Source organism: Chroicocephalus ridibundus, chromosome 1, assembly GCF_963924245.1.
Source record: "Chroicocephalus ridibundus chromosome 1, bChrRid1.1, whole genome shotgun sequence".
Taxonomy (NCBI): domain Eukaryota; kingdom Metazoa; phylum Chordata; class Aves; order Charadriiformes; family Laridae; genus Chroicocephalus; species Chroicocephalus ridibundus.
Window position 1 is genome coordinate 213,210,675 of NC_086284.1, and position 18,636 is coordinate 213,229,310.

At 44.7% G+C, this 18,636-nt stretch overlaps 1 protein-coding gene across 3 annotated transcripts in view; it reads right to left on the minus strand.

The window, feature by feature from the left end:
* Positions 1–18,636, minus strand: part of CAMK1D (calcium/calmodulin dependent protein kinase ID) — a 235,676-nt gene that overhangs the window by 48,957 nt on the left and 168,083 nt on the right. For all 3 annotated transcript variants that reach the window (XM_063323613.1, XM_063323612.1, XM_063323614.1), the window contains exon 4: positions 444–582. In XM_063323613.1, coding sequence (XP_063179683.1) covers positions 444–582 — 139 coding nt within the window. The remainder of the gene's footprint in view (positions 1–443; positions 583–18,636) is intronic.

An 18,636-nucleotide genomic window follows, 5' to 3' on the forward strand; every position in this document is an offset into this window, starting at 1 on the left:
AAAAGTGTCTCCAAAAACACTGGTCAAAATAGCACGATAGGAAACCATTCAACTTTCCAACACTATTTATTGTTAAGTAAAAAGTAAGTAAGTGTAGCATTTACTGCAAGGCACTTTACAGCAGTAAACACTTACATCCCAGCTGACATGAGTTTCATGCCTTAATGTAATATTTCGGGTCTTAATGAATGACTTTTGTGCCACATGATATGTGCAAAACTGCCATTGTAACAGCATTGATTGCAAAGTCCTCATTAAAACCAGTTACAATGGGAGGATACGGAGCCTTCAGAACATCTCTTTTACAGTAAAACCTCACTGAAACAGCCAGCCCCACAGGAGGCTAGACTAAACATTTACTAACACATGTAAATGCGTTAGACTCATAATTATGCAACCTTCATCAACACTGCCTGGAGGACCAAGTCACGCTGCGGTCGTACCTTGAGGTCCCTGTGCACGATGCCCATTCGGTGCAGGTAGTAGACAGCATCCAGGACCTGCCGGATCAGGGTGCTGGCATCCTTCTCGGTGTAGAACCCTTTCTCGACAATGCGGTCGAAAAGTTCTCCCCCAGACACTCTGGAAAACACAACAGGACACAAAGGTGTGAGGACATACTTTGTAATGTGCTTTCTACCTCACTAAAGGATGGCCAGGGCCAGGCACTAGCCATGGGCAGTCCAAGCACACGTCCCTCTGGAGCTCTGGGGGCTCTCCCACTGTTCCAACAAGCATTTGGGTTTGGTTTCTTCATACTCCAAGGACTGGTCTCTGCCGCAGACACCAGAAGAGTAGCAAGGGGCAAAGAAAAGAAATAACAGAACTAAACCAGAAACAGCCATGGACAATAAAATCCATTACACATCAGAGAGTCGTCAAAGTACCTGGAGTACTGTGTCCAGCTCTGGAGCCCTCAGCACAAGAAGGACACGGACCTGTTGGAGGGGGTCCAGAGGAGGGCCACGAAGATGATCAAAGGGCTGGAGCACTTCTCTTGTGAGGACAGGCTGAGGGAGTTGGGGTTGTTCAGCCTGGAGAAGAAAAGGCTGCGGGGAGACCTTATCGCAGCCTTCCAGTTCCTGAAGTGGGGCTACAAGAAAGGTGGGGAGGGGCTGTTTGCAAGGGCATGTAGTGATAGGACGAGGGGCAATGGTTTGAAACTAGAGCAGGGCAGGTTTAGATTAGACATTAGGAAGAAGTTCTTTACAATGAGGGTGGTGAGACACTGGAACAGGTCGCCCAGAGGTGGTGGAGGCCCCAACCCTGGAGACATTCAAGGCCAGGCTTGATGAGGCTCCGAGCAACCTGATCTAGCTAAAGATGTCCCTGCTCACTGCAGGGGGGTTGGACTAGAGGACCTTTAAAGGTCCCTTCCAACCCAACACATTCTATAATTCTATGATTCTACGATTCTATGATTCTATGAAAGGCTCATTAGAACTTGCAGATGGAAGAGACAAATCTACCCCAGCAAGAGACAGGGGAGCAGACACCAGTTTCCGCACTGTCCCACCCTAGTGAACTTCCTATAGGTGAATTCGGTCTGCCCGTCCCGCTGGTACTGGCCCATCGGGACTGTAAGGCCCCCTACTTGTATGAGTTCCTGGGGTTCACTTTTCACTCCACCAACCAAAGCTTGGGTTTCACCCTGGAGGAATGGTCCCATTCTCCCTTCCCCCCCAGCAAGTGAAATGCATACAGTAGTTACTGCCAGTGCCTATAGAGTGTTAGTTCATTAAAGGATTCTGGGTCTCTGGCAATTTTAAAAGCTCTCAGGGGTCATCCCCTTCCTTTAGTCGTACATGTATGTTCATTTATCAGCAGCCACAAACCCTTTAGGCAGAGCACGGCCTCTGCCCGGCACTGGTAGCAGACAGTTATTGATGAAGGTGTGCAGATTATCAGCGCAATTAATCACTGGATGACACAGATGGGGAAAGGATTCCACAATTCAAAGAGGAAAGAAAATAAAACCTTGACATCCCGCCATTTAATGTCTGCTATATTATGCTTTTCCTCTGCCCTGCTAGAAATAACGCATTCTGAACCCAATCTTAAATAAAGAATGGACACATTAAAACTCCCTGGAGGAATATCTAGGGAAACAAAAGAGGAAAGAAACATCTGAGTAATTGAAATAATAAAACTGTCAGCAAAAAACTACCCTACTAGGGTAAATAAAAGATTTCCATTTTAACAAGCAAAACCTATTAAAAAATAAAATGTACGCGATATGTTTTTTCAGCAAGTTGCACCACTTAGCATATCATAAATAGTGCAGTAAAACTTTCCTTAAAAACAAAACCTAATAAAGGGAAAATAATAAATGATTACAGTCATTAAATACATATGGACGGGGAGCTTGCCATTATATGAACACTAGGTAATTCAGCCGCAGCCACTCCAAGCAATAATCTGCTTGAATAATGCCATGAAGTCACTTCCTTGGGAAGTTTGGAGCCTGAATGGAAGAGAAGGCTACTGCTAAAAATGAACACATTCAACTTCAAAACTGAAAAGCGATCTGGTAAGAAAAAAAAATAAACCGGATAATCCCCCCATTAAGTGCTAGGCAAACAAACCAAACAGCTTGCTAAAATATTGGCATTAAACTGAAACTCTGCTGTAAAGGTGAAGTTCACCCAGCATCTGAAGTCCACCCAGGAGACCCCTGGCCACACCAGCAGCTCTGGGGCTCGGTGCTGGCTGCTGGCAGAGAGCGACCGGAGCAGCAGTGCCTGCGTGACAGAGGAAGATGCCCTGGTATCGTACCGAATCGGAGCGCCCGTGACTCAGGGCACAGCGGGGACGGAGGGATGGCAGGCAGAGGCTGCACTGGCAGAAGTGCCATCACACGACAACCTGCTCTGAGATGTCACCCTGAGCACCGCACAGAAAAACTTGAATTAAAACCCTTCCTTTCCTAGTTTCTCACAATAGGAGCTGCATTCCTCATATGTGTATAAGTATATATACATAAGTATACACACACCGGGTGTTGCTCCAAGCCCCTCTCAGCCCTACACCCTTTGCCCGACCCGCCGTGTGCCTTGCCAAGGGAGAATGGACGCAGCTCTGCCTCGCCGTTCACTGAAGGCAGATATAGTTTTATTGAATCTGGCTCCTATTAGCTGACTGTCTTTTTCTATTTCCCCTGCAGCCCTTTTGTTTCCTGTGGATTGATTGCACTGAAAATTGAGCCCACGCAGTAATTAATATGACTGAATAGGGCACATTTCCCCATGAAAATGCAATGCATGCTGTTTTGCTATTTCATACAGTCACTTTTGTTGTGTTTAAGAGATGGACTGCTTTAGTAGATACTAATTTACATCACGTGCTTTCCTGCACAAGGACTCTCTCCTTCGATGTTTGCAGAGAGTGTACTTCCACAACTATTTTTTCATTAAAATGACAAAATTTCCCTCCATGCCAGCTCACTCCCCATCCCCCTTAAGCCTCATTCTTTAATCGAAAGCTTTTCTTTGTCAAATTTAGTCCAGTGGATCTACTGTACTCAGGCTCAATCTGTTTATAATTTGCTTTCAACACACGGAAAATATCTGCAACCTCTTAAGTGATGCATTGCAAACCAGAGCTTAAACCAAGGACTCAGGAGCCACAGCTGGTAAGTTTGCAGCCACTGGCTTATCTGGAGCACCAACTGCAACACAGGTACACGCAGAGAGTCGAGGGACCTATGCTGCTATTTATTCATGCGGTGACTCCGTGTCGTGGTACATGGGATTTGCATTACGTGCTTACACTCACCTATAGCGTGTCCCTGCTGTGGGGAAGTGTCACAGCTGGGGTTGACCTCCCAGGGATGCTCTGCAACTCAGCACCCAAGGCCATGGCTACTTTCCATATGGACCTTATGTCCACATGGCTTTTCTCCTCTGAAATAGGGTTAACTCAACCGTAACGTCATTGGGAATGCTGCTCCCTGTATGACAGAAGTCGATGCCGTTCCAGGAGCAAACCAGCAAGGGCAGCTGTGGGAGAGCATTTGAGCGCTAAGCTCATGGTGGAGACGTTGCTTGTTTGTCTAAAGCTGGTCTTGATCCCAACCCCCTCCACCCTGCTGAGACAGGACTTGGCATCCTGCTCTGAACAGACCTGGGCACTCACAAAGCGCTGCTGCAATTTGTTCCAGCCTTCATTATTCTGAGATACTTTTTTTTTTTTTTTTTAATTTAATGGCAGCACCAGCTTTGCCCTCTCTACGGCAATTTTGAGCAGGGCGCAGGAGGCAGAGTTGAAACTGCAGGCAGTAAGAGCAGAATTAGGTCTTTGTCTAAAAAAAATTTAAGACAAAAATTTTCTGACCAGAAAGAAAAGGTAAGAGGAATTTCTTATTAGTGGAAGAGGAGTGCTCCTGTCTTGCAGCTGGCACTGGCTCGTGGGGCTGGATGCACTGTCCCGAACATCAGCACAAGGAACCTTTTTCCCCTGCTGATTTCGATCTTGGTTCCCTCCAAAGCAAAGCTGAAAGGAGGAGTAGCTAAGCGCAGCTACCTGAAGAGCATTTAACCCTGGGAACAGCTCAAGCGTCATCCTGTGATCCAGAGTAGCGTTAGCCCTGCCCAGGGTCTCAGAGCTGGGCAAAAATCAGCAGAGCAGCTGCATCTTCTGCGTGGATGCCTGCTGGGACCGCCTGCAAAGTATGTGTAGGTCCACCCCTTGGTCCTTCCTCAGCCACCAAAGGGTGACTCTCTCCTGGTTCACCAAGGGGTGTGGGGAAAGCCCAGTGCTTGGAGAAGGAGCCACATCACACATGGACGCCTCCAGCATGAGCCCTGCCTGGCTCCAGGAATATGGGAATCACTTTCAAAACAATGCCCAGAAGATTAAATTAGTTTAAAATGAAAAAAAAAAAAAAAGCCACCCAACCATAAATACAAACACTTTTCACTTCAACTACATCTTTTACCTGAGGCTATGCACCTTTAGCTCATATCGCTGACTACCAAAATGAGCAAAGCCAGAACAAACATCATTTCCATTTTCTCATTGAAGGAAAGAGAGAACCAGACTTGCCCCAGCGAAACAACCGGGACATACAGCAATGTCCTGTTCCACAAGCCCTACCCCCCTGGGAAAGCTGCATTGCCATCAAACCCCAGTTTGAAGAGGTGCAGCAGGACACAGCTTGACCATATGAAAAAAAGAGGCATTATCTGCAGTTCCAATGGGGAGACACAGATTGCACTCTGGTTCCAGGGTTTCCTGAGATAGAACCTTATGGATCTAGTGTTTCACTATGGAGAATTAGTGTATCAACCATGCAGAACATCTTTCAAAGGATCTAACTTGGTACTGGAGTTTGCAATAAACTCCTATAGTCCTCTGGTCTGGGGTCAGCTATAGAAAGTTGGCCCAGAGACAGATTTTAAAAACAGAATCAGTGCCCATTGTTTTATTTTTAATCTTTTTTTTTCTTTTTTTTTCTTTTTGGCCAGATGGATTTGGGGATTTCATCTCTCATTTCTTCCCAATTGGGCATTTAAATGTAGATACAAACCTCCAGCACAGGCTGCCACACTCAGTGTCTCAGTTTAGGACTGATTTAAAAAAAAAAACTTTGAAAATGCCAGTGGTTTTGTGCATACGGACGAGCTACCTTGTTATTTGCGCTGTGTGTGCACACTGTTGACTGAACACCCTGCACAGATGGTGAAAAAAGGTTGTTGAAAAACCTCACGATCCTCATTAGAGGCAAAGGAGAAGTCACTCTAACAGTGTCCTAATAATTGTAAAGACTCTGTTCGAGGGTTGGTGTCGGTCCTTGTCACTACACAGTGTCTATATTTTTGCATTTTCTAATTTACAGACGTAACTTGGGAGAGATGAGGAAAACATTTCAGAAATCAGTATCACACCTTTATATTAACCCGTTTCACCAAGTTCATCAGGAAAGAGCCAAACTGACAAACTGCAGGGAAGAAGAAAGGATGGGATCAACCTTTATCCGAAGCAACCGATCCCTTTGCAGTACCAGCAGGAAAGCAGAATGTGCCAAGTTTCAAAGAAACGCTTTTCATTAAAGATGAGCACCAAACAAAAACTCGTTCGTAATTTAAGACTCCTCAACTCATAAACAAAGAGCCAGTCTCTCTGCATTGCTGATGTCTTTGCCAGCAGTGTGAAACCTGCACTCACGCGTTGCAGGTCACTCTATCAGGTACCTGCCAGACCAGCACGGCAGCGGGGGACATCCCTACGTATATTTGCCTTCAGGTAAAAAAATACATGAACAAAAGAACAAATAAATGCTGGAATTAGAAAGATGTTAGCCTTTTATTGATATTAATGTATTCATCTTACCTTTTCTTTCTCTTGCTGGTACCATCTGCGTGTACAGATAAATCCTCTCATTTATTCACCCCTGCATCCCCCACTGTTATCAAGTGTAGGAACCTTTCTGCTCTATTTTAGGAGCTTGAAAAATAACACCCTTTGAAATATCACTTTGACTTCTTTGCCATTTGGCAAAAAAATTGATGGGTTTTTTTTTCCATCTCTTTTGGAGTACTGGCTGGAATTGCTCTGGATTGTTTACTGCTTGATACTTTAATTGTTTTTTATCAAAAGTCTTATTGATAAAAGTCAGCAGCGGTGGATTTACGCAAAGAATCCCATCAAAGCTATTCAGAGCTGGTAGGCTTTTCCCCCCAGAAGCGCATGAAGTTCACCTGATTCTTCACTGCAGTTCAAGCCATGATCCGGCCTCCGTTGGAGAAGTCATCAAAGCACCACCACGCTGGGTAAGAAGAATCCGTGCAGAAAGGCAGAGACGTCCCTAGGGACTCACTAACCTTCAGCCTAGGGATGCCTAACTGAAAGAGGGCTGATTTCAGAAATTTGGAGCAGGAAGCATCCCAGGCCAATATGAAAAATGGTAAAATATGAGCATCACCCTACTACTGTGAACAGCTCACCGATCAGAAGTTACGCATTCATGATTTCCTACAATATAAATCAGAAAAAGCACATTAAGTCAGCCCCCCGGGCATGAAGCTGGAAGTGTGAGGTGAGATAAGAAAGACCAAAGGGACCATGCCTGGGAAGTTCTGGCTTTGAGTATTGCTTCTCTCTAATCAAGGGATTCTTATTAATACAAATATTTCCATTTTTAAAATTTGTTTTGGTTTTAACGGAGGGCTTTTCTGTTTGGTTTTAAACTTCCTCTGCATTGTGAAAACGCTTGAGAACCAGAAAGCAAACCTGGCCAGCTCGCTGTTCGAAAGGAAAGAAAAATTGGCTGCCCTCGTCTCATTGTTCAAACGACACAACACATAAAAAGAAACCTAGTAAACAGATTAATAGATTTTAGACCCAGAATGGAACATTATGATTATTCAGTCTGACCTTTTGTAAATATAAGTATGTGATTAAAATTCTCCTTGTGCCAATAATGCAAGGTGTTAATCAGGCAGGGACAGATATTGCTATAGAAATACTGTACGTCCTGCAGAGACTTGCCTTGTGCAGTATACACCTCAGAAAGCTACACTGGCTTTCTCATTTGCTGCACATCATAAAATATTCAGCCTGAACAAGGCAAGGACTTTCCTCGTTATTGTAGCTTTAAATCACTCACCTTAAAATCTGATGGTAACATAAATATATGCTCCAAGGCCACCAAGGAAAGGACATGGGATTAATTTTGGCTTATTTTTCCAGAACACAGGTGTGTGCATGTGGTAGAGAAGGATGGATGGGTGTTAGCACCCTCTCCTTTGCCAGTGCTGTTCAAAGCAACGTTGCTGCGGGATTTATTCTGGAGGGCTGATTGTTCCTTCAGCTCTTCATCACCACTGCGATGGTGGCTGCACCAGAGGGCTGCCCCCCATCCTGAGGGGTTGTTTTGGAACAGTTTGGGCAAAAATGATGCGGTCACCTCGCAGAACCAAACTGAGCAAACTAAACCACTTTTTTTCCCTGCATTAAAAGTTTCAAAAGACATTTGCTGAGCAGTTGTAATGAGGTTGTGCTTTGGAGAACAGACTTCTGTTTCCACTGGGACAAGACCGTTAAGTCTCTAGAAAGCTCAGTTTGTAGTTTGGCAGTTAAAATCTTTGGAGACAACATTTTCCTTCACTGAATCCCTACTGTGGAGCTCTTTTGAGGTCCGTGATTTTTCAAGGTCGATGCCGTCCTGTTTTATTCCAAATTTTATTCCATATTCAAATATTCAACATCGTATTCAAAATTTCCCCTGGTTCCATCAGCGGTAAAAAGTGTGACAGCACTGGTAGCAACCAAATGACAAAGGACCTCAGGTTTTTAAGTCTCTTATGACTAAACCTTACTGACTGACAGCTTATGACAGCCCTTCAAATGCCAGCAGCCCACTTGGCTCCATCTATGCTTGTCCCCCCAGGCAGCAGTGCGTGGAGGAGACCCAGGGCCTTCCAGCTACAGCAACACTCCCCCAGTGCTGCTATCACTATTTATGAGGCACGTATCTGCAGTAAAGCAACCTGCGCTGATAACCCCACCGTGCAAGCAAATCAAACATTGTCGCAAACTTTCATGTCTCCAGCACTCCGCTGAGGTCTACAAACACCATGATGGGCAGAAGGTGGGCACACCTTTTTTTCAGCTTGATTGGCACCTCCACAGGAGCCAAGGAATCATCTAGTGTTACCAGACTGATCACACAAGTGTGTTCCTTGCCGTTTTAAAAAAGGCCTATGGATACATAAGTTGGCTATTCAGCCTGTTTTTCTTCACGGCTTTGCATTAAATGAAAATGCAAAGCCGAAGCTCAGCAACGCTGACTTTCACCTGTGACCACCATGTCAGTCAACGGTTTGATGTCGCCGCATATGAATCCACACACACAATGGATTCACCACAGGTTTCACTGAGAAAAAAACCCCAGCATTTCAGAAAATGTCATTAAAGTACAGACGGTATGCATTAAATAACTCAAACACTCAATTTTAAAGAAGCAATTACTTCCTGATTTATTCATTTTCTCATATGAGTTGTCAGTAAATCAACCCAAGCGCAATCACTCTTGCTCGTTGTATGTATATATGATTTTGTTGCCTGAACCTTTCTCACTTTGCTTCTAGAAAACAGAAAAGTCGAGTTCTGTAGACAAACCACCACACAAAATATGTTTTCCAGCGTCTGAGGGCTGGAACAATGTATTTCCTAACTGCTGTCATATTCCTCCAGCTCTCCATAAAATAAGCGGATAGTTAAAATCTGGAGGAGATTCCTCACCTGACAGCAATTTAAAAGTAGGTCATGTTTCAGCACTAATAGGTTTGGGTTGTTTTCCTTTTGACTTGTTTTCCAATGGAAACCAACCTCGATGTCCTGCCAGCATTAACTAGGAAGAACAGACCTAAAAATAATGAGAACTGATGTAACTGAAAACGGATACTGTAAATTACGCAATGTATAGTAAACAATTAGGAAATATAAGATGAATGCGGCACTGGCAATTGTCATAAATATCAAAAAGGACCACAGAAAAGTACAGTAAAGTCACTCTCAGTTAAAGCTTAAACAGCCAAGCTTTTCTGTGAATAACACTTAATAGAAATTCACTTTCATGTGTATGCTTCTTTTTCTGAGTCTGATTTCCACACACTTTCTTACAAGAAAGTTTGCAGGCAGACGTCGTTGTGGAAAGAGCTGACTTTAAGATAACATTGGGTGATACACGTCTCGGTGCAGAAAGAACTCTGGGGCTCCTTGTATCACCTGTATCTCACATAAATTCTGCTCTTTTTTTGTAGCTTTTCTATAGGATGTATAATACCTACAGACTTTGAGTTGTCCCTCTGTCCTGAACAAACACAACCAGGGAAAACTTAGCTTGAACCAAAAGGAAAAAGAAATGCAGTCAACTGGTCAAGACATGTTGTTGCAAAAATCGACTTGTCCAAACAGTAGTTAGAAATAATACCTCAGGAGCTAAATATTAAGACCAAACAAACCAACTATAAATGATATAGGTATCTTGTTTTATCAAACTGTTACAGCAACTATATACATTTAAAAAGTCATTAATGTGCTCTTCAACTTTTGAGAAAGTGTGAAGAAACTTGCAGAGAATTGATAAACACAGAATTCTGCTCGCTTATAATGAAGTATTTCTTAAGAAATCTGCAAGTAACTAAAGTGAATACAAGGAAAAACCCATTCTGTGGTACATGCACAATTTTACAACATACAAAATCTATAAAAATCAGGAAATAAATGTTGGACTTACACGGGACAGTTTGCTGAAATGCTCTGTGGCCATGCAAAAGCAAGCAGAAGGTTTGGGACAAAACCGAGTGCAAAGGAAAAAAATAATTTATCCCCCTAAACGTCCATGGTACACTCGCAGCTTCATCATTTTGACAAAGTTCATCTCACCCAACCTCATCTCTTTCAGCCAACGCGAGGAAAGAGGCATTTCTAGGGTGTGATGCTGCTAAGGGCACACTTCAGGGTGTGAGGAACAGAAATGTCCATTTCTGTGTTCATTCGCACAAATCGCACCATGATGACCTTTATGGAAAAGGGTCATGAAAACTCTTTGGCCAAAAGTATAGTCAAGCTTGGGAAAGGGTAGAGAAGAAAAACAAGCAGGACCAGAGAGTTTCTCCATGAAAAGTGAGATCAAATTTGCAAAGGAAAGAGATGACAGAGATAGCACTCTACTAAATCATGAAAAGGATGGAGCATGGAAAAGGGAAATACAAGGAATTATTTCACACCATAGATGAGAAATGGGGAATCTAATGGACTTAGCAGGTGGTGGATTTAAGACAAAAGCCTTTGTCATCTGAGGAGCAATCCTGGAACAGATGAATCTTTGGTATGACCCAATAAAACGGCGCTCATGTTCTTATGTTTGTGCTCATCAAATTAATTATTGAATTATTCACTCAACTCTGGGCTGAATGTGCATACCTACATTAAAGGAGTCTTTTGATTCACTCACTTAAAATCAATATGACAGATTCATAGATTTTAAAGCCATTATGATAATCTAATCTGACCCCAGACAAAACAAAGACTGTACAATTTTTGCCTCAGATCCATAGCTCCTGGCTGGACAAAAGACTAACGTTTAGCAGTGTAGCCAGGCTTGACTTAGAAGATACCACTAATCCCTTGTCTGCTTTGTCGAGTGGTTAATTACACACACTGACTAATTACATTGAGTTTTTTTCTGATGGTAATTTCTGATGTCCTGTCATTGGATCCCTTTTTACACAGACTGCAGACTCTCTAGCAATATTAAAGCAACCTTACTCTTTTTAAGCTTTGGTAATTTCATTTTTCCTGCTTCTACCTGATGTTTCATTCAGAAAAAAAAAATGCTATTCAACAGCTACTTTCACAGCCTTTGTGAAGAGCTAACTAGAAGCTGAGTGCATATACAGGGATGCACGCATTTCCAGTCCTCCAGTTGGAAACTTAAATTACCATGTTGGGTATCTTCACTTACATCTGCATCAATAAAGATCTAGCCATTCCTGGACAGGATATGGACCAGTACTTAGCATCTGTATTTCAATATTGAATCAAAGGTAATCTAAGTAGAATATAGAGTTTCCAATTACCACTCTCTTCTGAACATCATTCGTTGACTCTACGACATCTCATGATGCTTATCTCGCCACTGTTCAATCAGAATATCCCCGTTTTCCAAGTGGAGAGTGAATTTCTCCAAATTTGAGCGGTGTAGAGAGACATCAAACTGAATTCTTACTGCTTGGATGCAGTCTCAGCTAAATAAAACTTATGTGACTGTTTAGAGCAATATTATATCTTAAGCCAGAAAATTCAGTTTCAACTGGAGCTGCAAGGGCACTTGTAATGTCATTGAAAGAACCAGGAGGAACAGGAATTGAATTTGGAGGCCTCAGGATTGTATGCAAGTTGATGAATCTCTTGCCCAGTCACCTCTGAAGAGGGGACAGGGGACGCAGGCCATGGTGAGAGAGGAGGAATGGTGCACACAACCAGATTAAAGCTATTAAAAGCAGTTTATGGCAAGCACACTGGTGTAAATCCCACTGCCCCAACCCCACTGCAATCCATGATGCCAAGCATACCCTGCTGTGTCCCACCTGAGACTTTCACCTACCCTATTAGTTGCAATTTTTCACATTACCCATTCTTTTCCAGCTTCGTGCAGGACGTCTGTGAGTGGACGTGATTTGTGATGCTGCTCGCGAATTGCTGACGGGCCAGGAACAGCACTCGCGACTAAAGCTTCATGTTTATTTGCAGATTGCCAGCTGCCTTCTCCCATTAGCAACAACTAATTACAACTAATTTCCAAGCTGCGCCCTTTGCACAGATAAGGCACGGCAGGGGCCGGGAAGACCGACTGATTTATTGTGGTTTGGCTGGAGGGTGGGCAGCACAGATATTCTCTCACGGCCTCAAGGAAAGATTTATGATGTAAAAAAGAGGCACTTTCTTAAAAAAAAAGAAAAAAAGGGGAAAAAAAAAGGCATCTGGTCCTAATTCCTGATACACTCAAACAAAACCCAAAAGTCAGGCATGTGAACCACAAACACTCATGTGATTTCTGCTCTTTAACTACTGTGGGATGAGCTCCTCAAGGAGATGCTGCCTATGGAATCCCTGTGAGAGATGGGAAGAATGAGGTGCAACCAGCAGCCTGTGAAGCAACGAAGCAAAGCTGGCCAGCAGAAAGGACAGCCTCCAAAAATGCTGGGAAACCGCGAGTGAAACCAGCTGGGCACGGAGAGGACAGAAAGGATGATCCTGCCAACACCCTGTGCTTGCTCAGTCCCTGTTGGCTGCCCGGCACTACAACCAGGCGCCACAGCCACAGATTTACTGGGTTTATCCTGTGCAACAGCAAATTTACTGCCTTTTGAAAGAAAAAAAACCAACCCACCCTTGCTGGAGGGAAAGTATTTGTTGAAAGATATAGCAGGAGCATAGTACACAAAAGAGAAAGTTTCCAGAATGTCCTACCTAAAACAAATGTTCCCCAGGGCTTATTTTAATAATTCTTCAATTATTGCCTTACTGGTAGCTGATTTAGTCCAGGCCATTGAGATGTTTCTAATGGAAATCATCAATTCATCACGGAGACGACTTCCAAGAGTCTAATCACCCAGATGAAAACAGACACATGTTCATGCTAATAATGAGGACTCCAGCGAAAGAGGGAAGGTTTTATGTATCTGTTATTTTTAAAGGTTTATTTGCTCCTGTGTCTTAACAAACCAGGCTGGCTGACTGCCAGACATTCTGTTTTCACTGGGACTGTCCCATGGCCTTGGGAGAGATTTTAAATATCCACTTATACATTATTGCTCCAAGGCTGCTGTCTATTCTGACACTTTACACAGTTTCCCTGACACAGAAAATGAAAGTCTCCAGCTAATTCTTCATTAATCAACACGAGTAGCTCCACAGTAATTTTATTTTCAAGACAGAAGAGCAAATCAATGGCAACAAGCAAATCCTTATAGTTCATGCTCAGTGTTTTAGGAGTTTGTGTTACCATCGCTCTGTCTTTTTCTGTACTATTTTTCAACAGGTGAGTTTGCGATAAACTGCCAATACTGATGTTTGAAAAAAGCAAAGCCATAACTGATGCAACAAATGATCAAACTCATCTGGAAAAACTGAGAAAAGCTCAACCAGATCCTCCCCAATGCAGTAATCTGTGGGAGCTACGTTCACCAACAAAAGCCCAATACAGCACAGTTCGAAGGCTCTTCTCTATCTCACAGCAAACACCTGGGTCATCTTCTCCAGGTCAGACCATCAGTGTGAGGATGGCACCGATGCTGGCGCAGAGCACAGTGACACTCCGGTCCATCCCACACAACAGCACCGTAAAAATCCCCCTCCCAGGAGCAGCACCCCAAAGGCAGCTCCTGGGAAGCAGCACCCCGAAGCAGAGTGGGCAAAGAGTAAGGACACGGTCCTCATTTCTCCCCAGGCCCCTCAGCCTCCAAAGCATCCAAAAGGGCTACCCCAAAGCCTCAAAGAGAACTTGCTGCCTCCTACTATTTGCCAGGCACTGCGCACAGCTCATCTTCGAGCTCTACCTCCTGGGGACCGTAAAGGGTATAATTCCCCCGTGTTTCGCATTTCATATTTAATCTGCCCTATAAAATCCCATTCATGAGCAAGCCAGCAAAAAAATACAAGCTGTAAAACTGCACCAGCTTCAGGTTACAGCCATGGAACTGCCTCTCCCAGCTCAGCCTTGCTGCTCCCGGGGAGGCCCATGGCAGGAGATGACCCCAAGAGCATGCTTTCTGCCAGGCACGCTGGCCACAGGTGAGGTATAAGGCAACACACATGATTCGGGACCTTATCCCACTTCGGGGGGATGCAAAGGGTTGTGCTGATGGGCAGGATGCTGAGCTGGTCTGAGCTGCCACCGTAACAGCCCACCACACCCCTTAGGGAATCCTTGGCATTACCACTTAATTGCTATTAACTTAATTTGGACAGTATAGGATCTGGTAAAATCCTGGGCATTCCCGCTGACAAAACAACATGACTTCATAATTTCACAGATTCAGCTGTGACTTAAAAAAGTAAGTTTTTTTATCTTCCTTTCACGTTTTATAAGGATACTCCTAAGTGCCAATCTTGGCTCCGTAGCATCTGTTGCCTATGTTATAAACACAGTCAGGTAAAAATTAAAATCAAAAGCTCCTCTTCCAGCCCAAATCAAAACTAACGATTACATCAAACCCAAACAATGATCTAGCAAATACAGCCCTCACCGTGTTCCTGGGCTGTGTGATTTATACACCAACTAAGAATGCCGGCGAGTTTAGAAAACAGATGGATACTTAGGGTATTTTTGCTAGTCAGAGCACATTGCAAAAACTCGTGGACAAAAATGAAATACAGACTTTGGCTGCAGGGCTCACAAGCCCGGCACCGTGATCCCGAGTGTCCTGCATTTGGTGACAGCATCTGGCAAGCGATCGATGGGCAAACCCTGAGTGGGACAGACCCAGGCGTGCCAGTGGGGTTGCACTGATTACAGCAGTGGAGGATTTCACCCAAATGAAGTTAATCTGGGGCTTCACAAGGAAGCAAGTCCACAGCCAGTACAACCAGCAATCAGCCTAAGATTATGAAGAAGGACATGGCCAGGCAGTGATGCTCTTTATACAGCAGAGCAATTAGTTTGAAGTGAGTTTTATTCTGGCACAAACCATATCTATAGGAAACTTATCTATGGTAGCTACTCCAGTCACTGTCCAAGTACAGACGAGATCTGAGCATCGCGGAGCCTGCCCAACACACTCAGCTGAAGAATGCCGCTATTTTAGCTTTTAAAAAGTCTGTGCCTGGTATGTGCACATAACGCAAGAGAGCTTTTGCAGGATACCTGCTTTTGTCAAGCAGTCGCCTCCCAGCCCCTCGGAGCCTGCACACTGATGCACAAGTATTAGGGCAAAAATATCTGTGCAACCGGTTGCCTTGCAGGAGAGTGATTCGGAGGTTGAAAACAGAGGAAACAGTATTAAAAATCAGTGCACTCAGTCCAGGCGCTGCCAGGGAGGCACTGACTCTCCCTAAGCCAATGCGTGCAAATTAGCAAACTGCTGTTATGCTGGTCCTAAGGAAGAGATCAAAGAAAAGTGCTAAGAGTTTAAATACCCACAGCTAGATGGTCTGACCTCTCTGCTGATCAGGCAATTTTTTGTTGCCTGCATGCCAAGCAGGGTCTCACTAACACCAGATATGGCAAATAAATAAATCTTACTGCAGTAATTACAGCTGATACTCGCAATTTGAGTGCTGCACCACAGCCCCACAATTCTTCTCCCCAGGTCCCTTGTGCCAGTGGGCAAGGAGGTGAGACCTGTGGGACCATTGCACTCCCCTGCAAAGATGAAAGCATGACCAAGGCAAGAGCTTCAAGTCAGGGCAGCGGCATTTAACCTTTGCTCTGCCACCAATTTCCTCTGCAACCTTGGGCAAGTCACCAAAGGATGAACCTAAAAAGGCACTTAGGTGCCTTCAGGGGAAATGAGGCATCTGTGATCAAATGCATGCTTTGGATAACTTGGGTACCACCACTGCCAACAGCTCAAGACCCACCATGCAGCCAACTGTGAGCAGCAAAGCTCTCAGGACATGGAGCACAAACTCCACTCCCCACTCCAGCTGGAAGAGAGGAGAGGGACATTCAAGCCAACAGCTCCAGCTCTTGGAAAGTGCCCTAAACCACAGGGTGTTCTCCATACCTCCTTCTGAAAATGTTCCACCTCGCAGAAAATAACTCAAGACTCCCTCAGCACCGTAACACTTACTCAGCACCATGACTGCCTTATTGATGCTAATGTCACGGAGCAATAACGGGGTCCATTAAAATGAATGTCAATTGTTCCCTTAACCTTTGCAGGGAGCCAGATTCATCCCTGTAAGAAATATGTTCATCCTGTCCCGCTTTTAGTAGATGGTAATCTAAGCCCATGTCTTTCATAACTAACTGAAAAATCGCCAAGCCAAGTTTGGTCTTGCAGATGGAGAGCACGTCCGTCTCTCCGGCAGGCAAACCAGGTGTATTTACGCAGTGGAAGAAGCCCATTCACTTTAGCCATTTGTTACAGACCAGTATGGAAAACAGATTTCACGCTGATGATGATTTATAAAGTGCTTTCAGACAGCCCTTAAATAATAAGTTATAACCAGGTACGAACATCCAAAGCCACCGCTCTCCTGCCCTTGCCGTGTGTTATTTATGCTGCTCTGGTTGCAAGAACTCAGCTCCCTGGTCCGGCTCCTCGGCCCAGCACCAGGATTGACCCGTCTCAGCGCCACAGATGTCTGTTTTCTATTTGGCTGCGGTATTCCCTGTGCAATATTAAAATGTCATCAATTCAGTTTAACAGGCCAAGTAAAGGCCTTAGTCAACCATTTAACAGCTAAGTAAAACATATGGCAAATGCATATCAGTCCAGGGACTGCATTAAAAGTTTAAGGGTTCAATTAAGAGGAATCTTGCTGGTGTGTTCTCAGGGGGTTAGGAAAACAGAAATGCCAAATGTTTCCCCCACTTGTAGCTGTTAAGCACCAGGCTGAAACCCCCTTGTTAAAGTGCTTTTTGTTACAGTGCTATTCCAGTACATTAAAAGCACCTCTGTATAACACTCAGTTAAAATAAGCTATTTATGGGGGAAAATGGAGCTGATATTTTTATGATTTTCTGGGTTTTTATAATTGTTGTGCTGTAACGTCCTACCTCAAGCACCTACGTTCAGCGTCACCACCTGAATGCTGAGGCTGGAAGTGCCCAACCCTCCCGCAAGGCAATGCCAGAAATCCCAGTGCTCCCGAGGCTGAAGGCTTAGCCCCAAAACCAGCCAAACTTGACTTTCAGAGCTGAGCGAAGCCCTGTTTGAAGCTGCAAAAACAAGCTGCATTATTACAATTGTTTTTTATGGTTCGGCTTCCTTAAGGACATGGTCACCTAGCAGAAAGAACATGTTAATTAAGTAACACATCTCCCCCAGAGCAGCGTCTCCAGATTCAAGCAGGTATTGACAATATAGCAGACTGACAATATTGTTGTAGAATAATAAACATATCCCAAAACTCCCCTGCTTGCAAAAACAGACCTCCCAGCTCCCTAGGGTCTAGTCAAGAGGCTCCAGGTGTTGGGTCTCAGTCTGACGTGTCCATCGCACAACCATGGTGTGCATGTCCCATATAGACAATGCGGACACCACCACAAACCAGGCCCAGTGATGTGGACGGGGCAATGGCATTGCAGCTGCAATCGGGTTGTCCCTGCAGTGTAGGACCCCCCCAGGACCCACAACTTTCTGCAGCATCCCCCTTGGTCACCTTGACACCAAGACCCCCTGGCAGCACAGGCAGGAGATCAGGTTAAGGTGCAATATATAGAGAGCGTGCAAAAATGCTGAGGACAGGCTGAGAGTTGGGGTTGTTCAGCCTGGAGAAGAGAAGGCTCCGGGGAGACCTCATAGCAGCTTTCCAGTATCTAAAGGGGATACAGGAAGGATGGGGAGGGACTCTTCATCAGGGAGTGTAATGATAGGACACGGGGTAAACGCTTCAAACTGAAGGAGATGTAGATTTAGATTCAATATTAGGAAGAAATTCTTTACTGTGAGGGTGGTGAGGCGCTGGCACAGGTGGCCCAAGGAGGTTGTGGCTGCCCCATCCCTGGAGGTCTTCATGGGGCTGGATGGGGCTTTGAGCAGCCTGGTCTAGTGGGAGGTGTCCCTGCCCAGGGCAAGGGGGTGGAACTAGACGATCTTTAAGGTCCCTTCCAACCCAAACCATTCTATGATTTTATAAAAAAAGCAGTAGCTCCTTGGTGGAGCAATTAGATCGCAAGACTGGGCTTGCTCCAGAGACAGATGGTGCAACAATAGTCACGATTTTTGCTGCTGTCGTTATTTATAGGCACAAAAATGTAGATCATTTAGAAACTCAGAGTGAGCTGCCAAACCAGATATGGCAGCTGAACCCACTGCCTAGCAGTGTTTTAGGATATTCTCTCCTGCAGCAGCAGATGCAAACCCTGCAGGGCAGCAGCTCTGGAGCGGGAGGATGCAGCTCTGCTGGCACCTGGTCCACACCGGCACATGAGCCACCAGCCCAAGGCAAGATGGCACA